This window comes from Arachis stenosperma, chromosome 10 (genome assembly GCF_014773155.1).
Source record: "Arachis stenosperma cultivar V10309 chromosome 10, arast.V10309.gnm1.PFL2, whole genome shotgun sequence".
Taxonomy (NCBI): Eukaryota; Viridiplantae; Streptophyta; class Magnoliopsida; order Fabales; family Fabaceae; genus Arachis; species Arachis stenosperma.
Window position 1 is genome coordinate 5,026,348 of NC_080386.1, and position 16,473 is coordinate 5,042,820.

The window sequence follows — 16,473 nt, forward strand, 5'->3', positions numbered from 1 at the left end:
TTCCCCCGCCTGCACACTATCTGACTAGGGCGTCGGAGTGTCTTTGCAGGTGGCACCCCCCTCTTCCCTTCACAACGGGAGATCGTCCACTTGGCAACTCTGAACCCGGCACGACCGCAATCGAGGCGTTCTCACCCTCTCCAATCACCAACCGACCTGTCCGGCAACCGACTACCGAACAACACCCAAATTTTCATTTATACGTATTACACTACTGTAATTAGCATATCAAAAATAATTAACGCTCCCTTTATTACTATTTTTTTCTCTTATTTAAATAATACTTGTCCGTTAATTAACACAAAAAAAAAATTATAATTTTCGCTTGTAAAATTTCTTTCACTTTAAAAAAGTTTAAGAATAATTTTAAACAGAACTGTCATTATATTTAAGTAATTTTTTATTTTATTTGTTTTATTTAGTTTATTTCAATAAAAAACAAAAATAAAAAAAAAGCATTTCCTAAAAACGCATGGTAGACTCGTAGAGTCATGGAGAAGAGACATCACTACTACTAGGCTACTACAGTACTACTGTTCTCGAGTCTTTTCCGCCATCATATTTAAAACTCAGTGACAGTGTTATGTCTTGTCACCTATTTTTCGCTCCACCAATTTCGTTCATTACTTTTTTAGGCATGTTTTTTTCGGCTAATTTTATTTAAAAAAATTAAAGACAATAAAAATATTAAATAATATAAACAATAAATATATCAAATATTTATTTTATTAAATATTTAAATAATTATTTTAATATTAAAATTTAAATAAAAAATTTTAAATTATAAAATATTTTAATTTAATTAATAATTATTCATATTATTCAAAAAATTATTAATTAGGTACCATAACCCTTTTATTTAGTTACAACACTTTTTAAAATTAAAATTCTGGACATAAAAATTTCAATCATTATACGTAAACGCAGAATCAATGTATAGTCACCCACTCTTCAGTGTCCTCACTCCTAACACGCTCTCTTTTCACCGTTCTTCGCCATTTCTTCTTCTTCTTCTTCATTCACACATTTTCACAATCACATGGCGAGTAACAATGGAACAGAGCAAGTAGTGGTGCCTCTTCCAGCTTCGGTGGACAATCTTCTAGAGCGCATCTGCAAGGAACAGAACCAGAGTCCTCCAGATTCTAAAGTCAGGCGCAAGCTCGCTGAAATTGACGAGCAAGAAGCCCTTAATTTACTAAACAAAATCTCAAACTCCAAAATCAAGTCTCTAAGCGCATTCATACTTTACTTGATCAAACAATCAACTGGCTCATCATCCCCATCTTCGTTTCCTTCTCCGTCAAACTCCCCTTTTGCTTCTTCTACTCTCTCTCCCAACGGTTTCACCGGTTCACCTACGCGCACGATGTGGCAGCACCACCAAAGTATGCTTCTTTACTTCGAGTTTGCATCTTTTCACTCGTTGCTGGGTTCAGTTACACAGGAAAAGGAGTAGTTCTTCACTTCTTTGCTCCCTCTTTTGATTTTTCTTTAGGAAGAAAATGGAACTTTTTAACTATTGACAAATTTGAACTTGGAATCTCTATCTGCTTGATCTTATTTCTTACATGCATAGCATATTGAGTTTAAAACGTCGTTTTCCACTTTCCTTTTCTTTTTTCAAGACTAAATTATTTTCAGGTTTTGCCCCCACCCTTTTGTCAAAATTGCTTTAGTTTTGTTTTGTTTGTTCGAGTTTGTTTTCTTTTCCATGATTGTTTGTATGAATAAATAGAGTATCATTTGTGCAGCATGGGTACTGCAAATGCAATGTTGAGTGTGATACTATGATTCATTTATATGTTGATGTTGGTTTCTTAGTAAAGTACCTTGCTTCTGTCAGGAACATAACTCTGTTTTAATGTCGTTAGTTAGGGCTTTTAGTGCCATTGTGGGATCATTTACAAGCTTCACTCTTTGTCATTCATTTTTGAAGCTACAGATACAGTTGGTTTAGGCAGTTCTCAGGCCGTTGTTACAGAACTTAAACGAAACCCCTTGGATTTTTATGCTGAAAGAAGAGAAGAGAAAATGATTAGTCCACAGATGGTGGCACTTGGAGAATTGGAGTTCAGAAGGGCCTTTCTGCTGTTGAGTTACATTGGAGGGTAAGCTCAGTGCATCTTGGCTATTCTTCTGTTTGGTTTTTGGTTTTTCGTTGCATATAATTCTATTTTCATTCATACAATTACAGGGAGAGTCTTGAGAGACTTCAACCGGACTATATTAGAAGCTTGAAAGATTTGCCTATGGGAAGGTTTGAGAGAACAATATGGCAAGATGTGGGGCATAAATATATAAAGGATTGCGATCGGCAATCGGTAAATATCATCAACTGATTTCTGGATAGAAATTTGGATTGGTTTATTTCTTTGCAATAGGTTTATAGTTTATTCCTTTGCAATTGGTTTAAGTGCAACTGTGAGATCTGCAATCAAGTTGACTTTTGTTTCAAATTTTAATGTTTGGCAGTTATGGTAGTCATAAAATTTGCATTAGTAAACTCTTAATTGTTTCAATAGTGCTCGACATACAAAAATCAAAATTTTGTTTAACAGGATGGGAATATCTTGTTTAGCCTTGGGATAGAAGACTTTTACAGTCTACAATGATGCATATCAACATGATGCTCTTTCATTCTGCGTTAAATTTCTTTTCTGTTTGTACTAACGACAACCTTGGTTTCTTCAGTATGTTGAATGGGATTCTAGTAGGCCACATGTATATCAATGCTATGTTTCTACGGATGGGAGCTTAAGATTCAAGGTTTGTAGATCTCGACGTTTTTTTGTACTGTCAAAATTTGTGACAACTCGGTGGTTTTACTGCCGTCAAGGTTCCCATTTGTATAGCATTAATATTTGTATACTTTTATGAAATTTGTGATTCTGTATCAGTAAGCTGCCTGCATATTGCTTATTTTTCTACATAGATATTTTATTTCTATGCTAATGCTTTACTTTATTGGTCCTGTACGTATATCAATCTCTCAGGGTCCTATTATACAGAACTCAAGAACACACCTACAGAGAACGTTAGGGGATGACAATGTTTTAGTTGTTAAATTCTCCGAGGAGAAAAGTATCCCAAAGATGCGAATCACTGTTGATGAGGCTATCAACCTGTATGAGAAGTTTGGAAAGGAAGGGATCCAAGTTGGCCTTAGATTATATCGCTTTTTTGGTAACCTTTTTATTCTTGTTCTTTATATGTACCCCCTCTCCCTTTTCTGGTTAACCTCCAATTATGATTTAACTACTAAATAGAGTGAGAAATTTGCTTTTAAATTTTATCCTTTGATATATAATATTCTATTTTTAATAGATCATTACTGTGCCATATATCAGATGTTATCTCTTGAGTTGTTTAAGAAACTTGTAGTGACTGGCATGTGTTTATACTTCTTTCACCAATTGAGCAGTTTTTAAAGATGGTGGAAAGGAAGAGAAGAAGAAGGACCCAGCATCGTCCTCTGTAAAGTGTTATTTTGTTAGGATGAAGTCACTTTCTTCTGCTGATGAGAGGGCATCGTACATTCTGGCAGATCGGAAAATGATCGAAGCTAGATGTTTGTTTATGCATGCTCACACGTTAGCTAGTGTGGATAAGTATATGGCTAGGTATTATGACAAATACTATTTTTAGACATTTATATTTTATTTTGGCCTGCACTTGATCACCTCATAATAGATTTTGTCCAAGAAACTAACTGTAGTGGTTTTCAGATTCTCTCTTCTTCTATCAAAGACATTCAAACTTGACATTGACTTGGCTAGTGTGAATGTTAAGCAAATTGATGATGAATATTGCCTGGTATAGTCAGTTGCCAATATACTCAATTTTTATAATTTACAGTCTTGCATGAAGCAAATTATTATTATTTGACCTTCCTTGTCATTGGGAATTAGGATGAAAAAGGAGAAAAAGTTCCCGATATAGATGGCAAACCGCGTATTCACACAGATGGAACTGGGTTCATCTCAGAAGACTTGGCGTCGTGCTGCCCTACCAATGTATCTAAAGGAACTGCCAAAAATAAAACCACGAAGGTTTCTTGACTTTTTAGTGTATCATTCCACTAAATTGTTCAGTTAAATTCCTTTTTTCTCCCAATGACTAGTCATTTGTTAAGAATCCACATTAAAAAGAAAAAATGTGTTGCAAAACCACTACGGCACTACTGCAACTCTTTCATCATAAAAAGAACCATGCGTCTGCTTTTGGTAACTAATAACAGTTTTGGTTGGTGGATTAAATTTTGTTTCACTTCCTGTGAAAGGATGAACTCAAGTTTCACCTTTGTGGTTTATACATTCTCCGATATTGTGGTTTGTGGTTTGTGCTTTATCTTATTTAATGCCTGAAAAATTGTGGAGTTAAACTTTAATGACTGCACACACAAAAACTGTTCTGAAAGTCGATGCATGGAAGAGAAAAATTTTGGATGGGAGCTCTTCTTTTTTCTGGTATTTTTTTTTTCCGTCATGTCTTCCATAAGAATAAATATGTCTTCAATGGATTAAATCATGGGGGAAAAATGAAAGAGAGGTTGAAAGGAAATGTTTTTTCTAGTGCAAAACTTGTTCATATTGTGTTTTGAAGAAACTTTCTTTTATACATACTCTCTCTTTATATATATATATATATATATATATATGGTGAAATATGTTTTTCCCTCTACTTTATCATATTCTGGTTCTCCTTTTGTTGGTATTTCCTGGTGAAGTAAATGACAAATCTTATATGCTAAGAAATATTTTAATATGCTTTATGATCCATCCCCTTTGTGAGTATTCTGTGCTTATGACTGTCATTAAACTTAGGAAATTCCCAATCTGTTAGCTTTTGATGATACAATGGGAGATGCTCAATTTCTGTGGTTTCCTTGCCAGTTTTAATATTGCAATGACGTTTTTGTATTGCTTGTTCATGTCATATGCGTGGATATTGTCCTAATAGAATTTATAATTTTCCCTTTTGCCCATAAAGCCTTTGATGATCCAGTGCCGTCTCTTCCACAAGGGTTCTGCAATTAAAGGCACACTTGTGGTTAATCATACGGTATGTTTTTGAACAACTCTTGTTTTTAAAAGTCATGATTTCTTCTTTGGCATATGTTTATCTAGTCACTATTATGGAACACCTAGTTTGCTGAGTGCTTTTTAAGCTGTCTGAATTGATATGTAAATTATAACTGTGTAGATCATAAGATATTTGTACATTTTGATATTTCAATGTTTTGCTCCACTGTTTTTATTCTGGTTTTCGATGATTAAGTTGAACATGTAGTCTTATAATGATGAGAAGGATAACATAGGTGACATGTTTATAAAATATTGTTGCAATTAAGCATTGGTGGACTATATTATAGAAGTGTATATTCCCAAATTTATCCATAGGGCATGCTGGTATTTTAGCTTTCCAATATATTTTTCCTGGTTACTAGAGGTGCTTGACATCCTCTCTACTTAGAATTGGATCGGTATTGTGGTCTATTCTATAAAATAATTTATTTTCTCTAGATAAAGAAAAATATTAGCGTAAAGTATACTTTTTGTCCCTAATATATATATGGGTTGATGATCGTGCAGCTTCCTCCTAGGACAATTCAGGTTCGGGATTCAATGATTAAAGTTAAGACCGACAAAGAACTTTCGAATGCTCCAAGCATAGATTCGTTAGAAGTGGTGGGAACGAGGTTTTTCACATCATCACCTTTCCTGCTAGTATTTTGTCTTAGTTATCATTATTTTGATAATTAAATTAGTTCAGAAGCTGATAAAGTATATGTCCAATCACATATTACTTGTTAAGGGGATAATGTATTTGCTTTTCTCGATTTATGTGTTTCATCTGGATGCGCAACTTTAGCATTTCACCAGACCATTGACTAATGAGCCCTTTCAATGCTGTACTTTATTGTTTATATTTACGTTTCACCATTTACTAATAATCCTCGATATAAATGGGCTAAAGAGGCATATAATGATTTCCTTAATAAGGGTGCTTGGAGGAGATGAGGGTTTCACCTGGTGGAGTTTGGTGAAGGTAGATGTATGCATCCAGAGAGGTTGTTCCTAGAGTTTTTATTAGGAACTTCCAAGTCCAAAGGCTACAAGGTTTGCCAAGGCTAGCCCCTAGCGCAGTAGTCGTTTATTTGATAAAACGAATATAAATGGTTACTCGCTATCTTTTTTCTATTGAAAGAAATCCATAAGGACACTATTTGATGATTCTATGTTGCCCAAAGTTTGCAACCGATAATAGATAGTAGATTGTTCAAGCTTTTTTCTTATGAAGCAAAATATCTACTGTTTTTTAGGGAGAGAAATCACTAACTAAAGTTCCACATGTTTCAGCAATCACCCAAATCGGTCATTCTTGTCTAAATATCTCATTGCACTTCTAAGCTATGGTGGAGTTCCAAATGAATACTTCATAGAAGTACTTCAGGATAATCTGAAAGATGTTGACCAAATCTTCTCTAATAAACGCGCTGCTTTTAGAGGTTGTTCATGCAGATTAATAAGATATATTTAGTCATATTTCATCAAGGTCTTACTTATTTAGTTATTTTGGTCTTTGGATAAGAGTTGAATTAATTTACTGTTTTAAATGTGTTGAAATCTCACCAAGCAAAGCTTTCTAACCATCATTTACATGCAGTTGCTCTAAACCATGGTGAGATGGATGACTACACTGCGTTGCGAATGATCTTATGTGGGATTCCTATTGAAGAGCCACATTTGCAGTTTCAATTGTCCGTATTTGCAAAGGAGGAAATGAAGAAGCTTAGAGGAGGGAAGATCTATATACCGGATTCTTTCTATTTGATGGGGACTGTTGATCCTACTGGAAAATTAGAAAGAAATCAAGTTTGTGTAATTCAGTAAGCATAAATCTTTTACTCTTTGGAATTAATTAATCTTTTATCCAGAAAAATTTCTAAATTTTAGATGTATTTGATATTCAAAACTAATGAAAACAGAATATTTGTCTTGTTGACACATACATCCTTGTAGTGAAAATGGCCATTTTCGTCAAGAATGAACTGTATGCAATATTGAGTAGAACAAAATGCAATGAGCATGTTTAGCTGCATCATGCTTTATAGCGTTCCTTTAAAAAATGGAATAATTTTTGCAATTTAATATTATTATGTCTGAGCTGATTATTCCTTTTTTATGTAGTGAAAATGGCCCAATTACAGGGGAGGTGTTAGTTTACAGAAATCCAGGTTTACATTTTGGGGACATTCACAGAATGGATGCGGTACCTGTGGAGGAACTAAAATCTTATGTTGGCGATAGCAAGTATGCAATTTTCTTCCCGTGTGTTGGCCCTCGCTCTGTGGCAGATGAGATTGCCGGAGGCGATTTTGATGGAGACAAGTACTGGGTTTCACAAAATTCTGAGGTTCCAATCTCTGTTTGAAATTCAATTTATTCTTCTCTCTAAATTTGTTTATTGCATTGTTGTCCCATTATCTTCACAAAATGGAACTTTTCTTCTGGGGGAATATACCCTTCTTATTTGCTATTTGTCTGCATGCATATGTGCATGTTATTCTCTGAGGATCTTTAAAGTAGTTTAATTTGACCATTCAAAGTTTGAAATGCTGCAGCTATTAAAATACTTCAGACAGAGTGATCCTTGGATGGAAACTCGACCTGAAGAGCCTTATGATAAAGAACCACATGATAAAGAACCAAGTGTTAAAGAACCACGTGATATGTCTTCTGAGGAATTTGAGGAACAGCTTTTTAGACTATACCTAAAGACTCGATTTGAACCAAGGTGAATTTGCAGAGATATATATAAATTTGTAGAATTCTAGTTGTATATCTGCTTTCCGAAGTCAAAATTGTGCAAGGTACTGCAGGCAAAATTAGATTTAAATACGTGCGTCATACTCATATCTACTAGATGACCACTCTTTTATGCTGATTTAGACACCTTATCCTGTACTCGTTACATGTAATACTTGAATAACATAGCGAATGCAGGTAACAAGGCTGTTGATGGAACATGGAACACAATTCCAGTTGATCTTAGGGATTTTCTTTTATTTTATTTTTGTATCTTTCAGCAACGCAATAGGTGTGGCTGCTGAGAGCTGGATGGCACTTATGGATCGATTTTTGACCATAAGAAATGAAGAGGAGAAGGAACGAGTGAAGGAAAACATAATTAGATTGGTTAATATATATTATATGGCATTGGATGCTCCGAAGAAAAGTGGTCGTAAGGTTAGTTTGACCATATCATTCTATTATTGCTTTATATCTGGTGTCTGCTTGTGGACTCCATGACTTTTCTTGACCAATCAATTAGCAGTTGTGTGAATGCTTCTTCTCACTTGGCATGGAACTATTTGTCATATTGAAGTCTATAGGTTGATCTGGGCTTCCCGATCCAACCCCCCCCCCCCCCCTCTCCTTCTCCTTTTTCCCAATCATGGGATTTTATGATCTTGGATTGTGTGCAATGCATTCATTACTTGATTAAATTTACTGTTATCATGATGAACTTTGTTATCTGTAAATATTAGAATTTATTGTGTTCTACTTTGCATGTTCATTATGGCGTGCAAATCTGGGTGCATGTCTCTTCTCTTCTGATCAATTGTCCTAAACTTCTCTTATTCATTTGTTGCCAGTCATTGCCAATAGATGCAATAATTTCATATCCTTTATTCTATTATCTGTGGTTTTCGGTTTTCTACTATTTAAATGTTCGTTTCAGGATTGAAAAATCTTGTTTCTGGTGCTGTATGGTCAAATAGATGACATCACTTTGAATTTGGTTTTATTGATGTAAATATTTACAAATAATGCTTTCCAGAATGAATACCATCTGTATTTTCCAGTCCGAACTCTGAAACATGTACTTTATCAACAGATTGAAGTCCCAAAAGAGTTGTCGGCAGAATTGTTCCCACATTATATGGAAAAGGAGAAATCATTCACTTCAACCTCTGTGTTAGGAATGATATATGATGAGGTTCTCAGATGGCAACATAAAGAAGATTCTGCAATAGGTGAGTACTTGCATTTAAGTCAGGTATTTATGTATTTATATAAATATAGAAAAGGATTGTCAAGCACATAACATTACCATCTGGCAAGGTCCCAGGATGATAGATGTATATTGCTCTACTTTTTCATAGAGGATAGGGGGTGTTTATGAAGATTCAAACTTGCAATCTTCTGGTTATAAGGCAGCAACCTTAACGTGGTTTTGAAGCTTACCTTCATGATTTATTTATTTATTTTCCTCCAAGTACTTCATATAAGGTGATGTACAATCTGTCCATTTTATGTATGCTGATTATCGTCCTGTCCATGTTACCAGAAATAAAAAAACTCCCTTGTTTTGATATTGAAGTACCTAAAACAAGTTTGGAAAATTGGCGAAATTTATATGAGGAGTATAAGAGTGATATGACTGCTGCCTTAAGAGACAAAGAAAATGACAAAGATGCTTCCAAAGAGAAGGCAGATGAAGTCATCAAATATTATAAGCAGGTGAAATTCATATTTTTCTAGTTATATTATTTGTATATACCCTCATTCTATATGTAAGCACATTTTTTTTACTCCCTGGATGTTACCATGAACAGTGTGTGCTGATGGGAATTTTCCTTTTTGTGTAGAAACTGTATGGTGGTGCTGACAATATGGAAGATAGTGCAAGAGACATAAATGATATTTATAATGATGCTTTGGCTGTGTATAATGTTACTTATGACCATGCCATGGCAGTGAAGCAAGTTGGTAAATGCAGATTTGCATGGATGGTTGCAGGTTCACCTCTATGCAGTCTTTATAACCTTAAACAAGATGAAAAGGCTTTTGTGGTTTCCCTCTCTGTATTGCGTGAGATTGGATGATCATCTTCACTCTACACAGTCATACTAGCTAGTTAATTGTATCATAGCCTATGCCAATACTTTGGTTGATGAACTGTTACCAAACTTGCACCTTAGCTGTGCCTGTAATATAATATAGGATTTTCATGTTATCGAGTATCAACCTGTAGGATTGGTCATTGGCAAGTAATGAAACTTTGTGCACTATATTCATTGTAGATCTTTATGTTGCTGCTTTAAGTTATATATGTGATATGTGACCAACTGACCATGTTTGTTTTGGGGATTTATGATGTTAATGTCTAATAATACGGAGTGGCAGTAGTGGAGACAATGATGATGGTGATAGAGATGGAGCTGATGGCGGCACGGCAGTAGGCAGCGATGGAGGAAGTAAGTTATATTGCGGAAAATGAAGCAAACTTTGTGCATTATTTTGGTTTATTGCAGTTATTTTTGTGGCTGCTTTTAAGTGGGAATGTGGTATCTGTTAATATTGATGATAGGGATTTTACATGTCTAATATATGTAGTTGACCCTACTAAATTTACCTGTCATCATTTTTGTAGCTCAAGAAATTAACTGAAAATTTAGAAACTTGGTTGTAGTTAGTCGACGATGATTCTTTTGAGTTAGAACTTTAAACAATTCAGTAGTTGTTAGTGATTACTTAAAAATGGTGATAGTTTAGAAGAATTGTAAATTTATTATCTTACTGGTCTTGAGATATTGAGATACAATTATAAATTTATAATTGTCTTATCTTGAATAAAAGCATGATTGTGTAGAAAAAGTCTTGCAATCAATTTAAATCTCCTTTTAATCTTTAATTAAAAGTACAAATAATGTACAATTCTGACTAATATTTATACTTTTGGTTTTCTATCAATTATTTCCTCCGTTTTGCTTTGAGATATATTTTTGTGTTTTTCCTTTTATCTCATGTATCCATATAATATACTAAATAATGTAGACTATATTTATAAAAAATGTTACTGTATGTTGATCAATGTTTTACATCTTATGCTAACTTAAAGTATTTGATGGTAATTCATTGTATCATTGTTTTTATTTGAATATATTTTTTCACATATTAATTATCAAATAATTATATATATATATATATATATAATATATAGAATAGACAAAAAAATTGTTGAGATATAACTATCTTTTTTCATGTTCATAAACCTACAATTCTACCCCCACCAATCTAAATTGACGTGTAGAGATGGGTCAATAGTGAATGAAAATTACTTAGACGCTCATACAATCAAGTCCTTATTGTAGAATGATAATCTCTATAGATTTGTCATTTAATTGTCCTATTTATATCATGATCAAATAGTTAAAAACAAAAACAAATAATTAAAGTTAAATGAATTTAATATTGTGAGATATAATTTTAAAATTGGATTTATTATGTATCCAAATTTTATTGTCATCTAAATCCAACCAAACAAGCTCAAAAATTCCAATGTTCTTTTTTTCTCCTCTTCCTTCTCCTCCTCCTTTCAAATACACACACGCTCTTCTTCTTCTCTTTCGTTATCGTCAGTATCAACAATATCAACATTTTGCTTTTATTAGTTTTGATTTTTTTCGATGCCATCATTAAATAATTTCGGTTCATTTCTTAATTTATTTCAGTTCATTTGTGTGTTAATTGAGGTTCACTTGATGCTGCTGATAAGTATTGACCAAATTTTTTATTTCTTAAGTAATTTTAGTTCATTTCTTAGTTTAGGTGAAGTTCATTTGAGTCCAAAAATAAATTTAATGTGTTTTTGTTGATGATTGAGTCTTTTTTTTAGCAAAAAAAAATGAAATTATTTATTATCACTTTATTATTATTTTAGATTTCATTCCATTTCATTCAATTTGTCTTGAAAGTCATTCCAACCATTAGGACAAACTATTCATCGTCAACACACTTGGACTACAAATGAACCGAAAATATTATTAAAACGAAACCATTATATAATACCAAATGAATCGAATATTTGTCCATTATATAAATTCGAATTCAGAACACCTGCGTCTAGAATTAACCGAAAATATTATCAAAGCGAAACTACTGTATAATACTAAATGAACCGAACATTGTCCATTATATAAATTCAAATTCAGAATACCTGCGTCTAGATTGAACTGAAAATACCATTAAAACGAAACCAATGTACAATACCAAATGAATAAAAAATTGTGTTCATAAACAACTGGATTTAGCGATTGCATTCTATTCAATTCAATTTAAAATTGAATCATCCAAACCTCTTCCGCTTGATTCGATTCACAACAATAATCCAAACCGCTCTCATTAAACTGATTTAAAGTTGAATCATTCATTGTTTTGATACGCTATTGAAATCTGAAAATGAAGAAGATACATGCAATGCAAATCGAAAAAGAAAACGAAAAAAATATAAAGTTTTAAGTTGTAGAAATTAGAATAGAAAAGAACATGAGAGTTTTACGTTGAAGAAGAAAAACTCTACATTGAGATAAAAAAACGAAGAGAAGGTTTACGTTGAGAAAGAAAAGCTCTACAGAAAAAAACTTTACCTTAATATTTAATAAAAAGAAAACGTGTGATTCAAAAAAAAACTTAGTTGGCTTAATTAGAGAAATTACATGAATGTGGAGCATTATTATTTTAAAATAATTAAAGAGTTTATTTCTTTAAAAGTAGCTACTAATATCATTTAAACGTTGTGTGTATCACATGTGGTCATAGGTAGGGCTGTCAAACGGGCTAGCCCGGCCCATTTAGGCCCAGCCCATTAAGCCCATGGATTAAACGGGCTGGCCCATTTAAGCCCGCTTTATTCGCGGGCCAAAATTTTTTAGCCCGGACCATTTATAGTCAGCCCGATGGGTTAAACGGGCCAGCCCGTTTATCATTTTATTTTATTTTTTGAAAAATATTTTGACAAAAAAACCACTTTTAGGTCAAAAACCATTTAAAAAAATTTTTTTTTTAGTTGATGGGTCGGATTTTCGGGTCGGATTGAAAAAAATATTAGCTAAAAGTGTTACTTTTTTTTTAAAATGAAAAAAAAAATTAAACGGGCCACCCGTTTAGCCCGCGGACTAGCCCGTTTAACCCGTCATTTTTTTCGGGTTAATCGGGCTCAGCCCGTTTAACCCGAAATTTAAACGGGCTCAGCCCGTTTAACCCGAAATTTAAACGGGCTTAATTTTAAGGGCAAAGTCCGCCCATTTAAACGGGTAAACGGGCTGGTCCGATGGGTTTAGCCCATTTTGACGGCCCTAGTCATAGGGTTTATCTTCTTGTAAATTACCCCATTGTTTGTGTGTGTATAAATGAATAAATTAAACTAAAAAATTAATCCATATCCAGAGTATTTAGTGCTTTTCAAGTAACATAAACATCATATCAGTGGTCGACCGCCAAAACCCGAGAATCCCAAATGGATCTCCTCAAGCAAGAGCTCCTCAAGAAGCGCCAATCCCTCGCCGAGGTCAGCGGCGGAAAGAGAGTCTTCAAGCGCTCCGAGATCCAACAGAAGGAGATCCAAAAGCTCCGCGAGCAAGAGAAGCGTGAGTTGGAAGCCAAATCCAATGGCCACGACAAAGCCACCACCAATAGCAACAACAATAATGCGTCCTCCACCTCCGGCTCAGCCTCCGCTGCCGCTGCGTCGTCTTCCACCGGTGGTACATCCAAGCTCCCCGGTTCTGCCTCCTCCTTAGCCTCGGGAACTTCCCTCACCGAGGAGCAGAATATCGACAAGCTCGTCCTCTCAAAACAGGAGGTCATCCGCCGCCTCCGGTTCCTCAAGCAGCCGGTGACGCTGTTCGGCGAAGACGACGATGCCAGGTTGGATCGCCTGAAATACGTGTTGAAAGCTGGTTTGTTTGAAGTCGATAGCGACATGACGGAAGGGCAGACCAATGATTTCCTGCGCGATATTGCGGAGCTGAGAAAGCGTCAGAAGACGGGAATGCTGGGCGAGAGGAAGAGGCAGAAGGCGGAGGACGGCGCTTCCGAAGACAGGGAAGGTGGCGCTGGAGATGACGATTTGAGCGAAGGATCCAGTGGCATGGACGGCGACAAGGACTCCGACTCGAAGCGGATGAAAGCGAATTTCGAGGAGCTGTGCGAGGAGGATAAGATTTTGGTTTTCTTCAAGAAGCTGCTGAACGAGTGGAAGCAAGAGCTGCAGGAGATGCCGGAGGCCGAGAAGCGAACCGCGAAAGGGAAGTCCATGGTCGCCACGTTCAAGCAGTGCGCTCGGTACCTCAACCCGCTGTTCAAGTTCTGCAGGAAGAAGGTGAATTTTTACGCACGCTCTCTTTGGTCTAGTTATTCTCTAATTGAAATTATTCTTGAAGGAAAAACAGTTATGTGGAAGTTAAATTTTGAAGATCAGTGTCTAGTGATGTGTAGGGTGATTGTCACGTTAATAATGAAAATAGTACGTATGATTTTCTAGCAATGAAGTAGGATTGGGGGGGGGGGGGGGGGGGGGGGAATGGAATTGTATGTGTGATCAAACCATAGTTAGCAAATCTGTAAACTGAACGCACTCTGAATTTGATTACTGCATGTCTGCATGTCTATATAGACATATTTGATTACTTGTTAGGATGGAGCTTGAATAGTCCATGTCTGCATATCTATTATTATAAATTTGTTTATAGATGAGTGGTTTGGACATCATTGGAGAGGGATGAGTGAGAATCTTGTTTTAGGTTTTGAAGAATGCTTAGGCTTAGGAGAGTGGATCAAATGAAGGGTAGTACTGTAAAGTACAAGAAGAGAGAAACCTAAGAAAATTATACGATAAATTATTTAAAGAACTTTAGATATAATTTGTGATAGGTATTGTGGCGTAGTCTGTGGCTAACCCCATCTAGTAGGACAAAGTTTAGTTTCTCTGGTGAGTTTGTTCATGGAGTCTATCTGATTCAGTTGGGGAGTGTTTTGGTTTGGTTTTGCATTTATGATAGATCCTAATGGCTTCAATTGATACATGTTGCCAAGTGCCAACTCTTCCAGTGGAGAAAGCTTTGTTGTTAAAATTGGTGATCAGAAACAACAAGAACAATCATGGCTAGTTGATATACCCCTTTCCTCTGTCTTAATTATTGAGGTTGTGCTGGAAATTGTACTGGTCATAATTTAGATGTATATATGCGTCATGCTGTATGTTTTACCTGCTAATGCTAATGACAATATTAGTTCCGAAACGACAATCATTGCTAGTTTCTACTTTCTGCTTTTTACCTGTTAAGAATGATTTTCTGCTTGGTCCTTTAGTCAGTATATAGGAAGATACTGAAACACAGTCCTAGAATGTTTTGTTGTTGGGAGAGGGACACAACAAGAGAGTCAGAGTGTTAGAGGATTTACTGAACATAATTATATACACTCGTTGAATGTTTAATGGATATTGTTTCAAGTAGTAAATTTTATGGTTTTAAGGATAAATTTTTTTTGTTTGCATAGTATGTTCAGTAATGTAAGCACATTGAAGCAATTCGCTGATAGACCGTGTTGGGTTCCATGCAATTTTCAGGTTCTTCCTGATGACATCCGACAGGCATTAATGATTGTGGTTAATTGCTGCATGAAGCGAGATTACCTGGCTGCAATGGACCATTACATCAAGCTGGCCATCGGGAATGCACCTTGGCCTATTGGTGTTACTATGGTTGGTATCCACGAAAGGTCTGCTCGTGAAAAGATCTACACCAACAGTGTTGCTCACATTATGAATGATGAGACTACTCGCAAGTACTTGCAATCAATTAAGAGGCTAATGACATTTTGCCAACGTCGATACCCAACAATGCCATCTAAAGCTGTTGAGTTTAACAGTTTGGCAAATGGTAGTGATTTGCAGTCACTACTAGCAGAGGAGAGATTTAGTGGGGGGACCAATCAAGCATCTGAGGAGAGACTTAGGATAATGCCTGCTCCAAGAGATAGCTAGTTTAATCCTAATAAAAAAAAAAAAGAGCTAGTTAATTTTTTTTTACCCTTGAATGACATCATATTTTCAAGTTATATAGGCGATATGATGTATCTGATTAAGTTTATTCCGAAGATACGATCTGTTTCTGATTCTAAATCTGAGATTGTATAAGCTATAAAGGGTTGCATTTGTGAAAATGGCAACAGAAAACATGTAAAATGCTGATCTTGTAAATTTTCATGTAAATGGCAATGTTATGGTTGACTAGGTTAGCTAGGTTAGAAAATGGATCAGACGAGCAAACTGTAAAATTTACATAATTAACACAAAAGAAATATAATATAATAAAATTATAAAATTGAATAATTATTCTATTCTAATTATATTTCTAGTGAGACATGAAGTGATAATTGGTGATACTATTTTATTTTAACCAGTTTTTTTTCTAAAGAGATTTTAAATGGGTATTCATTCTATCTAAATTAAATCTATAGCATTGAGATAAAAAGTAGTAATTTAAGATACTTCACCTAAAATTAAGTTTCAATTACATTTAAAATACTAAATTAAATAGTATAACATTCAATTCGAATACAAAAAAAAAAAGATATCAAAAATACAAAACTAATATTCTTTAACAAAAAGAGTAACTAA

General features: G+C 34.9%; 2 protein-coding genes across 3 annotated transcripts; both read left to right on the plus strand.

Annotated features, from left to right (window-relative positions):
- Window positions 1-923: 923 nt before the first annotated feature.
- LOC130955696 (probable RNA-dependent RNA polymerase 5) lies at window positions 924-10,081 on the plus strand. Of its 2 annotated transcripts, none has more exons than XM_057882620.1 (18): window positions 924-1,388; window positions 1,940-2,111; window positions 2,198-2,324; window positions 2,695-2,769; window positions 2,997-3,186; window positions 3,425-3,623; window positions 3,729-3,816; window positions 3,912-4,052; window positions 4,993-5,064; window positions 5,595-5,701; window positions 6,363-6,511; window positions 6,670-6,892; window positions 7,194-7,419; window positions 7,628-7,800; window positions 8,093-8,252; window positions 8,905-9,043; window positions 9,358-9,530; window positions 9,659-10,081. In XM_057882620.1, the coding sequence occupies exons 1-18, from the start codon at window positions 1,040-1,042 to the stop codon at window positions 9,893-9,895; spliced, it is 3,000 nt and encodes a 999-aa protein (XP_057738603.1). In that variant the 5' UTR covers window positions 924-1,039; the 3' UTR covers window positions 9,896-10,081. The 2 variants fall into 2 exon arrangements, with proteins under 2 accessions (XP_057738603.1, XP_057738604.1); XM_057882621.1 differs by having other exon boundaries at window positions 1,946-2,111.
- Window positions 10,082-13,252: 3,171 nt separating this feature from the next.
- LOC130954589 (uncharacterized) lies at window positions 13,253-16,123 on the plus strand. The gene is made up of 2 exons (XM_057881348.1): window positions 13,253-14,172; window positions 15,421-16,123. The coding sequence occupies exons 1-2, from the start codon at window positions 13,309-13,311 to the stop codon at window positions 15,835-15,837; spliced, it is 1,281 nt and encodes a 426-aa protein (XP_057737331.1). The 5' UTR covers window positions 13,253-13,308; the 3' UTR covers window positions 15,838-16,123.
- Window positions 16,124-16,473: the final 350 nt, after the last annotated feature.